General features: G+C 45.4%; 3 protein-coding genes across 11 annotated transcripts in view; 2 read left to right on the top strand and 1 right to left on the bottom strand.

The window, feature by feature from the left end:
* Positions 1-5403, top strand: part of RUFY3 (RUN and FYVE domain containing 3) — a 60073-nt gene extending 54670 nt beyond the window's left edge. For all 4 annotated transcript variants that reach the window (XM_083835263.1, XM_083835268.1, XM_083835264.1 and 1 more), the window contains 3 exons: positions 1061-1088; positions 1782-1856; positions 2877-5403. In XM_083835263.1, coding sequence (XP_083691389.1) covers positions 1061-1088; positions 1782-1856; positions 2877-3020 — 247 coding nt within the window. In that variant the 3' untranslated portion in view covers positions 3021-5403. The remainder of the gene's footprint in view (positions 1-1060; positions 1089-1781; positions 1857-2876) is intronic.
* On the bottom strand, positions 4861-13904 carry GRSF1 (G-rich RNA sequence binding factor 1). Of its 5 annotated transcripts, none has more exons than XM_083835281.1 (10): positions 13703-13904; positions 13391-13538; positions 12361-12516; positions 11886-12026; positions 10272-10401; positions 7991-8151; positions 7718-7842; positions 6911-7046; positions 6612-6695; positions 4861-5854 (listed from the first exon to the last, which is right to left on the bottom strand). In XM_083835281.1, the coding sequence occupies exons 1-9, from the start codon at positions 13865-13867 to the stop codon at positions 6637-6639; spliced, it is 1221 nt and encodes a 406-aa protein (XP_083691407.1). In that variant the 5' UTR covers positions 13868-13904; the 3' UTR covers positions 4861-5854; positions 6612-6636. The 5 variants fall into 5 exon arrangements, with proteins under 5 accessions (XP_083691407.1, XP_083691408.1, XP_083691409.1 ...); XM_083835282.1 differs by having other exon boundaries at positions 4861-5439; XM_083835283.1 differs by having other exon boundaries at positions 4861-5260.
* Positions 8740-15269, top strand: part of MOB1B (MOB kinase activator 1B) — a 52023-nt gene continuing 45493 nt past the window's right edge. For both annotated transcript variants that reach the window (XM_083835332.1, XM_083835331.1), the window contains exon 1: positions 8740-9622. In XM_083835332.1, coding sequence (XP_083691458.1) covers positions 9606-9622 — 17 coding nt within the window. In that variant the 5' untranslated portion in view covers positions 8740-9605. The remainder of the gene's footprint in view (positions 9623-15269) is intronic.

Below are 15269 nucleotides of genomic sequence, written 5' to 3'. Positions count from 1 at the left end.
TTAAAATAGTGATTCAAGAATGTGGCCATATTTAAAGAAAAAAAAAAGTACTTCAGGTAGCATGTTTCTAAACAGAATATTAATGAGGATTGTTGTCACGGGGTTTGTTTAGCCTTTGAAAGTTAAGCTTAAGATTTAGGTTTAAATGTAAGTTTTAAAAACTGATAGGGAAGGGCTCTGTAATGAGGATGTTGCTCAGAGATGGTAACAGCCTTTTCTCTGAATAACTCTCTGAAATAACTCTCTGAAAGTGAGTGGAAATACACAGTGCTCTGACACGGTGCGCTGAATGCTAATATAAAGGTGATTGGAAAAGTATCGTCTTAAAAATAGCACAAGCTCTACTCAAATCTTCTTTACTAGATATTAAAACCTTCCAAGCCTCTGATGCTTTTTGCCCGTTTCACCTTGAGCACATTAGCAATATTAGCATCGGTCTGCCAATTTGTCTGGAAGGCTTTTTAATATAATGTTATCATTGCCTGTTCACAGATCTGTGGGATCAATCATTTTGCAATAATAAGTTTAATGTTAATTTTGAACTATGTGTATATTGTCTAAACTGTTCTTCCATGTTTGGGCTCCCTTTTTTCTGCTTTTCAGGAGTCATTTTGTAAGTTTTTCCATTTAGCCAGGAGTGTGCTGCATGTCTAACGTTTATTCTACAACACCAGTGACGTGCTGCCTCTTTGCTTCTCTGTTTGATGAAGTTTATGAATGCCTCAGCTCTCGTGTGAGCAGACTTGGCAGTGTGGTTTAGAAGAAACAAAACCAGAAATCACTGTGGGTGGGATGTTAATAACAGGATGGAGGAATCCTCTGATTGTCCAGATGTTAGTCACTGCACCAAGCCTGTCTGAATTTAAGAAGCGTTTGGACTGTGCTCTTAGTCACATGGTCTAAAATTTTGGGTAGACCTGTGTGGTGCCAGGAGTTGGACTCGATGATCCTTGTGGGTCCCTTCCAACTCGGGATATTCTGTGATTCTGATTCTGTGTTTTTCTCAACAGTAGCAGCGACTGAAGTGCCGGCTCAAAGTGATGATGTTTTTCTCTTGTAGGTTGCAGAGTGACACACAGGAAGAGCAGGTTGGTGATTCCTTTTCTAGCACTGAAATACTGAACAGCAAGCGTGCTGAGGGAGCTCCTGGGTTACTGCAGTATTTTCCTTGGCCCAAATACCCTGGAGTTTGTGCTTTGGGTTTTTTGCCTTTATGAGGATTTATGTTTGTAGAGCGTGCAGCAACAATCTGGTTCCCTAGTGGAAAAGTGCTGCTTATCTCAGTAGGAAGGCTTTTAGTTGTCGGTGCTACATTTACGTGGGTTCATTTTGCCTTCTCAGCAAAACTATATTAACCTCTTTTATGGTTCCTTTCCTAGGTCGGTGTCTTTAAAAAGAACAATGAAAGAATAATTTAATATTTGTGAAAATGGCAGTCCTTGGTCTGGGTTAGGGTTTTGCCAGTTCCTGTGTAGGCTAGAGGGAACGGTTATTTGTTTCTGTTTGGTTGGTTGCTTCTGTGCATGTCAAATTGACCAGAGCCTGTTCTTTCTCCTGAGTGCCCGGCAAAGCACAGCTAGAGCCGTGGTGTAGCCAGGGCAACTGTCCTGCAGATAAATGCACATAGGTCCAGCACGGCTGCCTGGTGGGTTGTGAATTGAGAGGGGCTAAAAAGACAACAGTGTGAAATCTTCATCCCGGTTTTAAAATAAGGATCAACGCAGGGGTCTACTATAGGACCCAAGTAAAGCAAAATGTCTTGGGTTTCATCACGGGTTTAGGAACAGCCATCAGGACCTGGAAATGCCCAGATCTGCCAGCTCTGCCAGGAAGAAAGCAGCCGAAACAAGAAAAAGGTAACTGAGGGCTGGTATTGTCACCTTGGCCATGTGGTGAATGTGCATTTCCTCCGATTTCTCTCTTCAAGTAGCGCAGATTTCCTACTAGTGACCTGGGACAAAGAAATTAACCTTTTTCTGATTGTGTATTTGACCCATAAGATGTAGTTGTTAGACAGTGGCCACTTGAGGGTTCCCAGCTTGCGCTCCATGGTTTGCTTTTCCTTCTCCTTTGCAGCACATTTCCTTTCTAACTAGATGATTTTCTCTGGGATCAATCAGAAGTGAGAAGAGGGTGTTAATGCTTGTTACTTCTCCACTTCAGCCACTATACCTTTTTCTCTTGCCTTTTTTTCCACAAACATCACTTTTTTATCCTTCTTTGTGGCCAGCAGTCAAGGCACCGATACCAACTGCTGTCAGTGCAGCAGCCACCCTGGCCGTACTGCTGCACGTACTTTAGTGGCAAGCTAGGTGTCGTTTTGCTGTTTTCCCCTATTTTTCCTAACAAGACCCCCACCAGAAAGCTCTGGTGGGGATCTGGGGACAGACCAGAGCAGGAAGGAGTCTTTAGCTCCCGGCACAAGGCTCTGACCTCCACCCCAGGTTGAAGATGAACCAGTACCATGGTTCCAAATATTTCCTTGGAAATTTTTTTGGGGGAGGCTAGTGAGCACAGTGAGGTTACCTGACCAGGGAGCTTTCAAGTAAGACTTGTCATTCCTGTATGTTTGTCTGACTATAAAATAATAATGTCCATCTCATGACAAAATGCTCTAGCTGTAAGTTGAGACTGAACTGAGTCAAAACTTAAATGGTTTGTTACCGATTACTCGTACCACTTCACTACAAGTCCTCACCTGCTCTTCTCTGATGTTATAAGCACAAGAAAAACTTCTGGTCTTCAGAGGGGGCAAGAGTGCAATTCTGAGCATCTTTCTCTAGTCCAGTAGAGGATTTGATTTGACTGAAGGTTAATGAGAAAAAACTCAAGTGTCTTTAGCATCCCTTAATTTTTCTCTTCTCTTCCTGTTTCAGAATATCTGCAAGAACTGTGGCGGTATCTTCTGCGAAGCCTGTTCAGCAAATGAGCTGCCCCTCCCGTCCAGTATTAACCCGGAGTCCGTCTGCAATCCCTGTCACAAGCAACTCATCCAGCAGTATTCAACCAGTCCCTTGTAGGAGCCGGGCTGCAGAGAGTGGTGACCGTAAAAATTGTTGTAGCTAATCAATGTCTCTGGGGTTGTTCAAGAGGAATTTGAAGAGAAGATGCTTGCCTGTGTTCTTGGGAAGTCAGAGGGGGAAGCAGCTTTGATGGTATTTAGTCTCTTGCGACTAAAACGAAGTCTGAGCCTTCCCTGTAGAAAAATCTGCCAGTTCTCAGACCTGAGCTTGTGCCAGGGAGAACTGCTTGGGGAATTTCACATCGAGTAGCCACAAGGTGTGACCGAGCAGCCTCAGGACGCTGTGAGAACAGAGCCCCCACCCCCAAAAAGAGCCTTGTGTCTGTGTGTACAGGTCAGGAATGTTGTCATCCCCAAGCGTGTCATGTGAGGGCATGCTGCTGCTAAGCAATGGCTCACTGAAAGCAAAACAGGAGCATTTTTTAATCCTCATGTCTGGCTGCACTTGAAATACCATTTCCCCTTTCCTTGCTGCCTTTGACAATCTGGCTCAACCGTGCTACTTCAGTGCCAGGTGAAAGAGACCAGGTAACACGCCAAAAAAAAAGTTTTCTGGCTTAGTTTCTTCAGTCCTCTGGCCGTGGGCTTGCTATGCAAATCAGTATCAAACAGCTGTGAAATTATCCTTTTTTAGGGACTTTGGAGGGGGGGCTAAGGTTGTTTTTTTTTTTTTTAAGGCGTGTGTGATGTGAGAGCTCACCTGCACTGATCTAGCAGGGAAGTGCTTTAAGGCATCTCTGACCTTCCTACCAGAGACCCTCACTGTGACTTCACGGCCACAAAATGGTGGTCAGTCCTAAAGGCTGCAACTCTGCTTCCTATCTTGATACAGCATCTGGGGGAATTTGAGTCACAAATATTTAAATACAAAATACTGTTACACAGAGGTTTTAGGGCCATGTCTGTGCACCTCTCTTCTCTCCATTGTGCATGTGAAAGAGTGGTTGTAATACAGCTCATATTTCACTGGTTTTGCTTCAGATCAAAATGAAGGTGATATGAAGTCAAAGTACTTTGCACCTATAAGAAATCCTGATCCAAACCCAGTTTAGAGTTTTTGTGATTCATGCTACATCTATCTTTGTTGCTGTTAAAAGGAATTGCATGTTATCAAAAAGCAGTGGTGGCTTCCTCATAAAGCACGCAGTATGTCATAGTTTATTTGGTCTATTCTGTACTGGGAGACTTCAGACTTTAGGGCCACAGTATGTTTTGTAATCTGGAGAAAACTGATGTATTTATATGTGACAAATGTATTTGGTTTTGTAGAAATTTTATTGGGGGTAGTGGTTTAACGCCCCAGAGAGAATTTTCCATTCACTAGACTGGCTGGAACTGCACTAAAAAGCACGTCAAGAGTTGAGGTTCTTTATGTGCTTGGTGCTAGAGTTTGTACCAAAAACTTCCCCTTTCCTACTTCGCCGTAGGCCTCAGTGTGTTCAGCCACCCAAGTTCTCCAACTCCTCTTAGTGCCCTTCATAGAGCACTAAACAGAGGGGAGCAACTTCCAACTTTCCCTTTATCTGCTCTTTAGTCCCCCTGTGGTAGTTACCACATGCATTTCCTTGCTGCTATCCCTTGAAGTAGGTAAAAAAAATTGTAAATAGCGTTGAAATTGGAAAAGCCTAGAATTTAAGTGTGAGCAAACACTGCTTTGAAGGGGTGAGACACCATAGATAATGCACGAGATACTGAATTTATTGTTAGTAGCTTTGTGTACACGTTGTACACACTTGGGATAGCAAATTCCTGCACCCAACCCACAGTGACTCATCCCCCAGGAGAAAGTCTGACCCATGCAACTTCAGTGCTGGAGAATTAAACTGGAAACCAGGCACTCACTGTGAAGTGTCTTTATTGCTGGGGCGTCCGAGCAATTTTGCAGCTCTGGAATCACAGCTTATCTGTGACCTGTACGTAGCTTTCTGCTGCTTCACCAGGAGTGGCTGCCGCTCCGCTTGCTTGTAGTGAATGTTGTGATCATCTTCGTGTAAAAAGCAGGACAGTTCTTGAGCAGGTCCTTTATCGTTACACGAGATCTCTATGAACAAGCAGCCCTTTACGGAGGCAGCTGAAAACCCTTCAAAATACGGCTCCGGCTGCTGTAACAGAAACTGGCGTTCAGAAAGACCAGAGCACGACCAAGTTGGCTGTCAGTCACGTCAACAGTCGCTGCCTCCCTGGTTTATCTTGGTGAAAGGCTCTGCTTTTAAGTACTGGATGTTACACCTGGTGATGCTGCAAATGTTAAAGGCATGTTTGCTCAGGTAATGCTGGATTTTTGGGTTCATACCTGGACATTTGGATGGGGCGGAGCAGAAGGCTGTTTTTCTGTTGTTAATTTTGTTCCACATGCAACAATAAAAACTTTCTCCTCTGTATCCTGCGTCCTGAATGGGCTTTCCCTTCTGCTTTGGCTGTGGGTATGAAAGCATTTCAAAACCAGTAACAGATGCCAACGCAGAAACGAGAGAAGCATGGCAGGAGGGACAAGGTATTAGCTATACTACACAGCACACCTGCTGCATTCTGTGTACTGGGATCTTCAATCGCTTGGGTGGTGTTAATGGCCCACACTGGTGTTTTATTAATGCTTTGTACACCAGTACACAGCTGGAGACCAGAACCGCTCCATCCTGCAGCACTTGCTGTTCCTCCAGTACAGCTTTTTCTACTTTGGGGACAGACAACCTTCCTACAGTATGTCAACACGGTTTATTACATGCTTTTTACATAAATCCAAACTAAATTTTATAGTTTGTCCTTGTAATTGAGCGGTGACACTCGTACTCAATCTTTATGCTTGTACCCAAGGAATGTGTTCTCTCGGGCCTAAAAAGAAAGGGGTGGGGGAGAGAAATAAAAACCATCACTACCTCATTGCAGCTTACTAGTGTCCCCCTTTTTTTTTTTTTAAATGTACCACTGCATCTTATTCTTAATTATGGTCACCAATAATGGAACTGTAGAATTCAGCAGTGGTGAAGTATGTCAGCAAAAAGGTAAGATGAGACAGCCAGCCTCCAAGAGGTGAGTAACTTTCACGTGGTGCTCAAGCTGATCTTACACAGGGGGAGCTGATTCTGCTGGGACCAAGTCCCAGCACAAAAGCCAGGAACGGTTCTGGGCGTTCCTGCGCCAATGGGACACTGCGACTGTAAAAAATACTTAGCCACTCCTTGGTGTCTGTGCCAGGGAATATGGCCCCATCAGAACCTTGAACAGATGAAAAGTAGGACAGCTTCAAGGGGAGGAGGAAAAAGGCAGGGGAAGAAGCACTGTTGCACATTCCAGCAGGCCTCAGCTACAACATGGCACGTTTCTGTGTGGTGCTGCAGTGCCAGGATAGTGCAGCAACCGCTGGCTGCGACCTCAGACAAGGGCTGCTGCCCCTCTGCCACAAGAATTTATCCCTGGGGATTCTGGCTTCACGGGCCAGCGTGTGAGGCATGAAGCCTGCCCTCAGATTAGCTGTGATGATCGGCCTCAGCCACTTGCTCTCAATTTTAGCCTGGAAGCCATGTGAAACGCAAAATATCAAGCATGCTAGCAGTAGAACAGGAGCAACAGAATAGAAGGATGTGCTCACCGAAGCTGTGATCTTGCCCCTGTCACTAGCAGTCCTGTTTTGCCTTTGGATGTTCATTCAGGAATAATTCAATGGTACCGCACTCTAGGGAACAATATGAGAGGTAATTTGTGTTCAGTGACTTGTAGCTGCTGCATTTTTTTCTCTCCCAGAAAGCTAATTTAACATTTTAGGGTAATTTGGAATTCTAGTTCCAAGACAATCCTGTTGCACAGGATGCTACAAGTAGTTATACAAGAAGTAGTGCTTGAGGAGGGGGGAGTCTCAGCATTGTAGGTTCCCCCTTCCTCTTTACTCACGCAGCTGTGTCCCCTCCTTTGCCATTGCAGTGACTGCATCATCGTGGCTCTCAAAATGCACATCTGCTTCTCCTGTGACATCTCCATGGGAGTTGTATTCCACCATGATCCTTGTGGGCTTCAGTGGAGCAAAAAACTGGAAGGGGGGGGAAGGAAAGCATTACCAGAAAAAACTCTTACCAGAAACCATCGTGTTTTTACTCACAAAGCTTGTCCAACCCTAGGGACTGAGCGCTTGAGCAGCTCAAGTCCCCTCCCAGCTGGGTGAGGCTGATGCGCACACACCTGCCCCATGGTGTGCAGCCTCCTGCCCTCTGCACCTGCCTGGCAGGGTAACTCCTGACAGAAAAAAATAGCCTCACACAGCACCCTTCTGTACAATGACCAAAGGCATCAAATGCGGGTGCAGTTGCTCTGTGACCATACACTATTAAAATGAAATATATTTGATATTAAAAGGACAGGGAAATTTATTTCTGTACAGTCAGTTATGCAGAAATTCAGCTAAGGGTACAAAAGGACGCTCAATTCACACTGGTGACCATTCAGCACAGCCCTGCAAGCTGTCACCTTCCCCAGGTACCACCGCTGCACCCGTGAGGCCAGGGCACATGGGGGAGCCCGCAACCCTTCTACTGTCCCTCAGCAATGCAATGTTGGTTCAAGTTTCCCAACGCTCAGTGCCACGCAGCACTGAGGGCTGACGTAGAGAAAGCAAAAATTTTCAGTCATTTCAGCCGGACAGATTGAGCAGCTTTACATCAGTAGTTACAACTGAACTCGATGCGTACTTTTACTGCTACTCACGTTTATTATGTCTTGGGCTCTAGTTTGGGTAGGGAAACCCCTCATGTGGACAACGTGTGATGATGATGAGGTGCTCCCAGGTTCTGAACAGTGCCCGGAGCTTTCTGTTTCTTCGTTACCTAGTTCTGTTGGATCAAGGGAAAACATCATTAACACTTGCAATTACCACCTTCCTCATCTGAAAGCTGTAGACACACAGGGCTGTGCCCACAGCAGCAATGAGGGTAAAAACAAAGGGGCCTCAAAGAACACATGCCACAAGGTGCGACTCACGGTTCTGTCTCTTGGCATCGGAGCTTCCACTGTCACTCAACCTCCTTCCTTCAGAAATCAATTCAAGCTCCCTTCTCAGTCTGGGGACGGTCGCTATCTGCTTGTGATAAGGCACATGCCTTTGCATTTGCTGCTTTCTACTTATGTATACTTCTATATATCTAAAATTACAAGGAAAAGATTACATGGCACTTCTTGGCCCACCACAAAGACAACAAGGATTTCAGAAAGTACCATTAATTCCGGATGTTTTCCCAGCTCAGCTGTGCTCACAAACTAAGTACGAGAGCCATGGTACATAGTCTGGCTTAGCTGGCAAGCAAAGGTGTTGAAGAATTCATTTAAATTGTACAGTTATGTCTATGAAAGCCCTTTTCAACGCACAATGAGAGTCACCATCCTGTCTAAACCCACATAGTGTGAGCCAGTTTGTTCTAGACAAGGTCTTTAGTTTATGGCCTTACCCAAAATTCTTATAGCAGTACTAGGTTTACAAGCCAAAGCTATGTTTTGCTGCAGAAATACAGCGTTACTCAAAAACCACGATCTCTTTCCTGCAGTAGCATGCGTCCTTTTGAGGCTGTTTTCCCCAATACACCTCTGCAAACTGCTTTATCTCAAACCCTCCAAATCCCCAATTTAAAAAAAAATAATTCAACCCCAAAGCAGATAAAAGCATTAACAAGGTAGTATCTTGCATCTCTAGCCACCCACCCCAGAACCCCTTGTTCAGACTCTCCTATGAGGACCTTTTAGAGCCGGCAGCAGCACCCAGCTGGGCCTCAAGCAGGTTTAACTACCAGCGCCCAAGCAGGTGGCTTCCAGAGCACCGAAGAAACAATGCGATGGAGAAGAGAACGTGCACATCCAAGTGAGGCGGCCTTCCTCCCTGCCTACGGAGAGCAGCCTCAGGAAGAGAAGTCACCCCACGTACAGCCAGACAGAGCTTACAGCTCAGCACCCGCTTGCCCAGGCTCAGCACAGTGTCTGTTTCTGGACAAAACTGATGACCCAGGAAGAACGAGAGCAAACTGGCAGCAGGTTTGGAAACTACTCAGTTCCTTGGCTGGTCATGCAGAAAGAAAGGTTAAAAAAAAAAAACTAATGGCAGACTGGGAATTAATTAATCCCTCCTGGAGGGTAGGGAATTGTGTCAAGCTGCGACACCTATTGAATTATTGAGCACACCTGCAGAGCAGCTGTTTTCTTTTAATATGGGTGGGGGGACAAACACAAGGAAATAGTCTTGAAACAGGAAGTAAAGAAATAGAAGGGAAGTAAGCCCTTTGTAGGGTTTGCGAGAAGAAAAGGTTGGGAGAGGTTTCTTGTAATCTGGCAGTCAGAAAAGTAAATCAGTGAGTTATCAGAGAGCACTCTAAAAGCCAACCAGGGTAAAACCAAGTGGTTTTTTTTGATTGTACTTTGGGATGGTGGGGAAAAAAAGCTGCAAATACTTCTGCTTAAGGCAAGGGAAGTTCTCAGGTGGGAAGTACATAGTGTGGGGCCTCGGCATGTTGGAGAATGGCCCTTAAATGCAATGTGCTGAGGAAGGAGGACAGCCCAGGCAGATGCTGTCACCAAGGAGGCTGGTACCTGACCGCAGTCAGCCGAGGCAATGGATTCGAGCCAGAGGTGCGGTGAGTCGAGCTCTGTACGACATGCTATCCACGGGGAAACACTGACTGTACTTAGCGCTGGGAACTAGAAGGGAAGGGCTGCCTGTATTGTGGGCCCCATCACAGAAGCCTGGGCAACAGCAAGCCTTGCAGGAGGTGCAGGATCCCTGTGCGCTTGTGACTGGGCAGGCGGGATCTACCCCTGTGTAACTCTTCCCCACCCTGAATGCTGTCACCCAATTTGGGCCAGGGTGAGACTGGCTTCAGGAGAACTTCAAAAGAACACTCTTTGACAGAGCCCCAAATTTGCTTAAGCTGTAAGCGGTGAAGGGGCTTCTGCAACGCACAAAGCTTTCTGTTTTCATCCCCATCTTTGTCAAGGCTCCTCAGAAAACCTCACCAGAGGAGGTAACACTTAGGAAACACAGAGTTCTTCAGAAGACGGTATTAAAAAAGGATACGTTCCAAGTCATAAAGCAACAGTATGACACACTCTGAGAGATTTTACTGTGATTCCTTCTGGAATTTGATACTAAAAACTGGGTTCTACGCATGCTTCAATAAAACTATGCGCATGATACCTTAAGCTAAGAGGCAAGCTGTAAGTCACACCGCGTGGTTCATGTCAAGTTGTCCTACTCTGTTAACTCCAGCAGAGCACCTACCTACTCCCCATGTATTCCTTATGCTTTAAGAGGGCTTTAGCTGCCATTTCAGGAGCTGCAAACTGCACATAAGCTTCTCCTGATTTTCTTTCTCCACGGTAAACAAAAGCTACGTCAGTTATCCTCAAACCTAAAGGAGGAAAAAAAGTATTTACAATGTTAGGAACTTGTGCTCAAACTTGTGCCCTTTCACTTCTGTTTTTTGACAAATTAATCCAGTAGCCCCTAGTCCTGCAACAACTGGTCATGTTGGCCTAAGTATACCTGTATTTTTCTCCTGTTTTTTTAAAACTCTGGTTTATAGGACTTGTGCTAGTTTTCACAGAAGCCTTAATTGCTAATAACAAACCCACTTCAGGCTTCAAGTAACTACAAAAACAACAAATGAATGGAAGTTCTACACAAAAGGAGGTCCAGAGCACAAATGCTCTTCAAATGTTCTCTTATTCGGGTTGTGTTTCCTTTCTCTTTAAAATCCAGATGAAATCTAGCTTACTTAACTTTTTTTTTTAAATGTGTAATATCTTTCTGGGGAGCCTGTAAACCATTAAGTTGTTGTATCTGACACAATACAGACCAAGAGCTGCAAGTTCTATCTTAATCAGTGATTATACCAGTGCATACTGGGCTGGGCTCCTACACTTGTGAACTTTTGAAAGCACACATTTGTGATTGTGGTTGGTTTTGTAATCTTTTATTGTTTTTTTTCTGACCTTCTGGAATGGTCTCACCAGCTCCCAAAGAAACAGCAACTTCAAAATGCTTTCCTAGGTACCTCATTGTGATAGCTCTGCACTAGATTGATTTTAAACATTATTTAACTGCTGGCAATCAGTTCAAAAATCTACTATCAGCAGCCTTTGCTTTTGGCATCGTTGACTATCATGAGCCTTAATGCTGGAGAACTGTATGCATGCCTACCTGGAGTGGCAGAAACATGAGGAACAAGTGTTTTTGGTTTACTCTACAGTCTAATCTTTTGTCTAAAAAAGGTAAACTCTACAAACACCAGGAAGGCTTCTTTCCTAGTAAGTGTACGTAGCAGCCACCTGGCCTGCTCCAGCCCTGAGGGCAGGGGGAAACATACTGTCCGGTAGCTGATTGGCTGAGAAATTGTGCAGTAACTATTCACAACCACGAATAAGCCATTATTTAAAACAAACAAAAAAAAATTAGCTGAGTTCTAAACATTGGCATACGTGATCTATTACTATTATACTGTTGAAAGGCTCCATGCTGCACTCACTTGTGCTTTATCTGTAATACAGGCATACTTTTTCCTCTATGGCAAATTATGAGCTGGTAGCAGTCCAGGAGAAGTAAATTGAACCTAGATTACTCCCTTCACTTATTTTTCCCCTAAAATGAGTGCTGCAAGTACCAAAACTAGGTTAGACCTGCAGAAAGTCAAAGGTAGCTGATAATCTTGAAGGTTGTTCAATAAAGCTTTAGTTGCCTTCTAACTGCAGGGGGATAGCAACCTGTTACACTGCTACGGTGTTCATGGCTGCACGTGCTCTTGTAGCTCTCCTTTAGAGGAATGACTGGCTGACCAAGCATGAACTTGGAGCACAGAACACCTTATAAACAAGAGTAAAAACTATTTTGAGTTACCTGAGAAAAAATCTGCAATGTCATCCTCAGTGGAGCTGAACGGGAGGCCTCTGAGTAGTACGACTCCATCACTGATGGCTTGCGACTCATTCTGCAGACTCTGCAGTAAGCCCTCTACATCTCTATCATGTACTTCAAAAACTGCAAGGAATATAGGCACAAAACACGTTTTCCTTCATGGTACACAGAAGGTAGCACTTTGCAGGCACCTTCTTCTAAGGCACCATTTCCCTCCATGCATGCACCTTCATTCCCGTTCTCCCCATGCAATCAAGGGTCCCCCCAGTGCTGCCCCTCATGCCACAAGGTGCTTTGCTTTTTCTGCCTGGCCCAAGCAGCTTTGACTCCATGATGCTTTGTTCGCTAGTTTTGTCCCTGACTGTCCCCCTGGCACAAGTACGTTCTGGTATTCATGCAGCTCTTATTCAGTCCACCGTCTTTCCTTCAAGTCAGTCAACCTCTGTTTCAAACTCACCTTTCACGTAGCGTGGGCCCATGTATCTCAGGTTTTTTTCCAAGGCTTTCTGGACATCTGCTTTTGACTCCAGCTCAATCAATGCATCTCCCCTGCGTCTCCCATCCCTGTTTAAGAGGAAGTGTATGCCGTTCTCACCATTCCGAATTCTACAGCCTAGAAATCAGGGAACACGTGATACAGAAACATACGCAACTGTATCAAACATGGGGGGTCTTTTGATTCCAGACTAAAACAGCAAATTCTGCATGGAGCCATTCACCTGTCTTGAAGCACAGGTTAAGAAACTCACACTTCTACCACTCTCTTTAATATGCAATGCTTCTCACTGAGAAGAAAGTGATCTGGCATCCCATAGCATCCACAGCTGTATAACTGGGTAATAAATATCCTCATATTGCTGGTAAACTTTGTTTTTGAGGTACTTGAAATCTTGAACAAATGCTATAGCGCCTTTCAATCATTTATGCTCTGCCTGTTCTACGTTCCTTTCTCTAGGAGTTCAAAGAGACTGAATTTAGTTCATCAGGTTATTAACCATTTAAAAACTTGATCACCTAACTTACACTGAAGGGATGCATCTTAATATTACAGTATGGGGGCATCAGCTCTACAAAGCTGAGCAAAAGCCTATTGATCAGCATTGGCAAGCAACTCTGAAGTTTCACCCAGTAAGCATCACTTTTTGATTAAAAAGAGAGGAGGGGGGAGGAAAGCCAACCACAATGGTATTCCAGTCAAGCGTTTAGATGTGGATCAGTGTAACTTTATTACTGAAACACTGACCAAGAAGGGGAAGATGTGCTCAATTAAACGTAAAACACTTTGCTGGAAGATGACTAGAAACTTGACCGTAGCCTGGAAGCTGATTATTGGCTTTATATGTGTGAACTGCTGTGATGGAACTGAAAACCCATCTTGCTTTGAGTAGTGGTCTGTATGTTTTTTGTTTTCCTTCTTCACTAATTATCAGGTATTAGTTTCAATAACACCACACTGAACCATCACTCAGGTAAATGATCTTCCTTACCATCAAAAAAGGTAAGCACATCTTCCTCGGAGCACGAGAAGGGGAATCCCTGCGCCCTGATGAGGAAGACGGCGTCTTCATTTTCTCCCTTGGTTAGCTCCGCGTCCTGCTCCGAGAGCTGACCCTCCTGGGACGGCGAGCCTACAACCTGACCCCAAAAACACCTTTTAAAAAAAAAATATCTAAGAAGGAGAGAGGCGAGCGCCTGTCACCCGCGGTACCCTTGGCAGCCCGGGCGGTTGGCGCCCCTTCCCCCCCCCACGCTTCACCCATGGCCGCCGCCATTTTAGGCCCGCTCCCGCCCGCCCCTACCTGGCTGCAGCGGCGGGCGGCGGCGCGGAGCGGCCGGAGGGAGGCGGCGGCGGCGCTGAGGAGGAGGCGGCGGGCGGGCAGCGGGGACGGGCAGGGCAGGAGGCGGCGGCGGCCCAGCAGCAGCACCGCGGCCAGGCCGCGGCGAGCGACGGCGGTGGCGGCCATGGGCAGGCGGGGCGAGGGCCGGGGGGCTCCGCCTTCCCTTCCCAGGAGGCGCCGGCGGCGGGGGGCGGGGGGCGGGAGCCGGGCCGCGCTCGGCGGGAGAGGGGAGAGGGGTCACCGTCAGTGTGGTGGTGTCAATAGCAAACGCACGGCAGGAAGGGAAAACCAAAAAAAAAAAAAAAAGATGGGTACATGCGCTCGTTGTCTCTTCTTGAGCGCAGTGGTTGGACCAGGTGACCTCCACAGGTCCCTTCCAACCTTAACCATTTTGTGGAAGAGAGCGGGAACGTAAAAGATTAGCCAAGGGAACATATTAGCCAAGGGAAGGAAAAATAGGTGTGGAGACCGAGGTCCGGGGGACCTGAGGGATCTGAGCAGTATGTCGGGAAGACAACGTGCCAAACCTTCCTGTCGTGTGGTCAGGAAGGCAGCGATGGATGGCCGTGACAGGGAAGATGGTCCTGTGCTGTCCTGCATCCTCTACTTCCAGTCTTGGCATCCTCAAGTGTTGTGTTATCAAGCTGTCACGAGCTATCAATCCAAGTGTCTCAGGATTTCAACAGAAGTCTTTCACCTTGTAGTACTGCCAACCCATTAATATCTCAGAAGCCTTGAACATTTCTTATCAGTGTTTTGAAATTGTAAACAACCTATCCTAAGTCATCTCATTGTTGACAGCTGCTGCTTTTATAAACTATTTCATGCAGTAAACTCTTTTAGAGACTCTTATAGATTATTAAACAATATTAAAATATTAAAAGAATTAAAACATGATCTCTTGGCAATAGCATTCAATTTTTTACTCTTAATTTTCAAGGTGAATCATATACTTATTTTCCAAGTAATGTCTATTCCTTTAGTGGTACTGAAGTGTTTCACCTTCAAGATTTTTCATATTCTAAATGTCAGGCTTCTCTTTAAAACCTTCTTTAAATGAGAAAACTTTACTGGTGCAAAAATTAATTACTGTAATTCCTCTCAAACACTTCTTTTTCTAGGCTAGCTGTCATGCTGTAAATTGTCACTGAATAAGCAGATTAGTGAGTCATACACGTCAAGTGAATGCTATGTGCATTCCTCGTTCATGCAGATTAATTGTTCTTGAAGGTTTGTGATCCAGACAAGGTGTAAGGCTGATTCTCCTCAACGGAGATACGAGTCTTCTACTCACTTTACCTCCAAAGCACCTGCCTCCCAAGTTCAGTGAAACATAGCCCACTGCTGAGTGTCCCGTAGCTTGTCAGTGTGTGCAAGTTACCTTTAGAGGGCACCATTTTGTTGGGCATCTGTCGACAGCGAAGTTTTCCAGGAATGGCCGAGCTTCAGCAAGCCTGAGGGAGCAAAACCCCTGCACTTCTGATAACAGGAACTGGAGGAAAAAAAAAAAAAAAGAAAATCATCCTAC

This window comes from Anser anser, assembly GCF_964211835.1.
Source record: "Anser anser genome assembly, chromosome: 4".
Taxonomy (NCBI): Eukaryota; Metazoa; Chordata; class Aves; order Anseriformes; family Anatidae; genus Anser; species Anser anser.
This window is presented reverse-complemented; position numbering and strand designations above follow the sequence as displayed.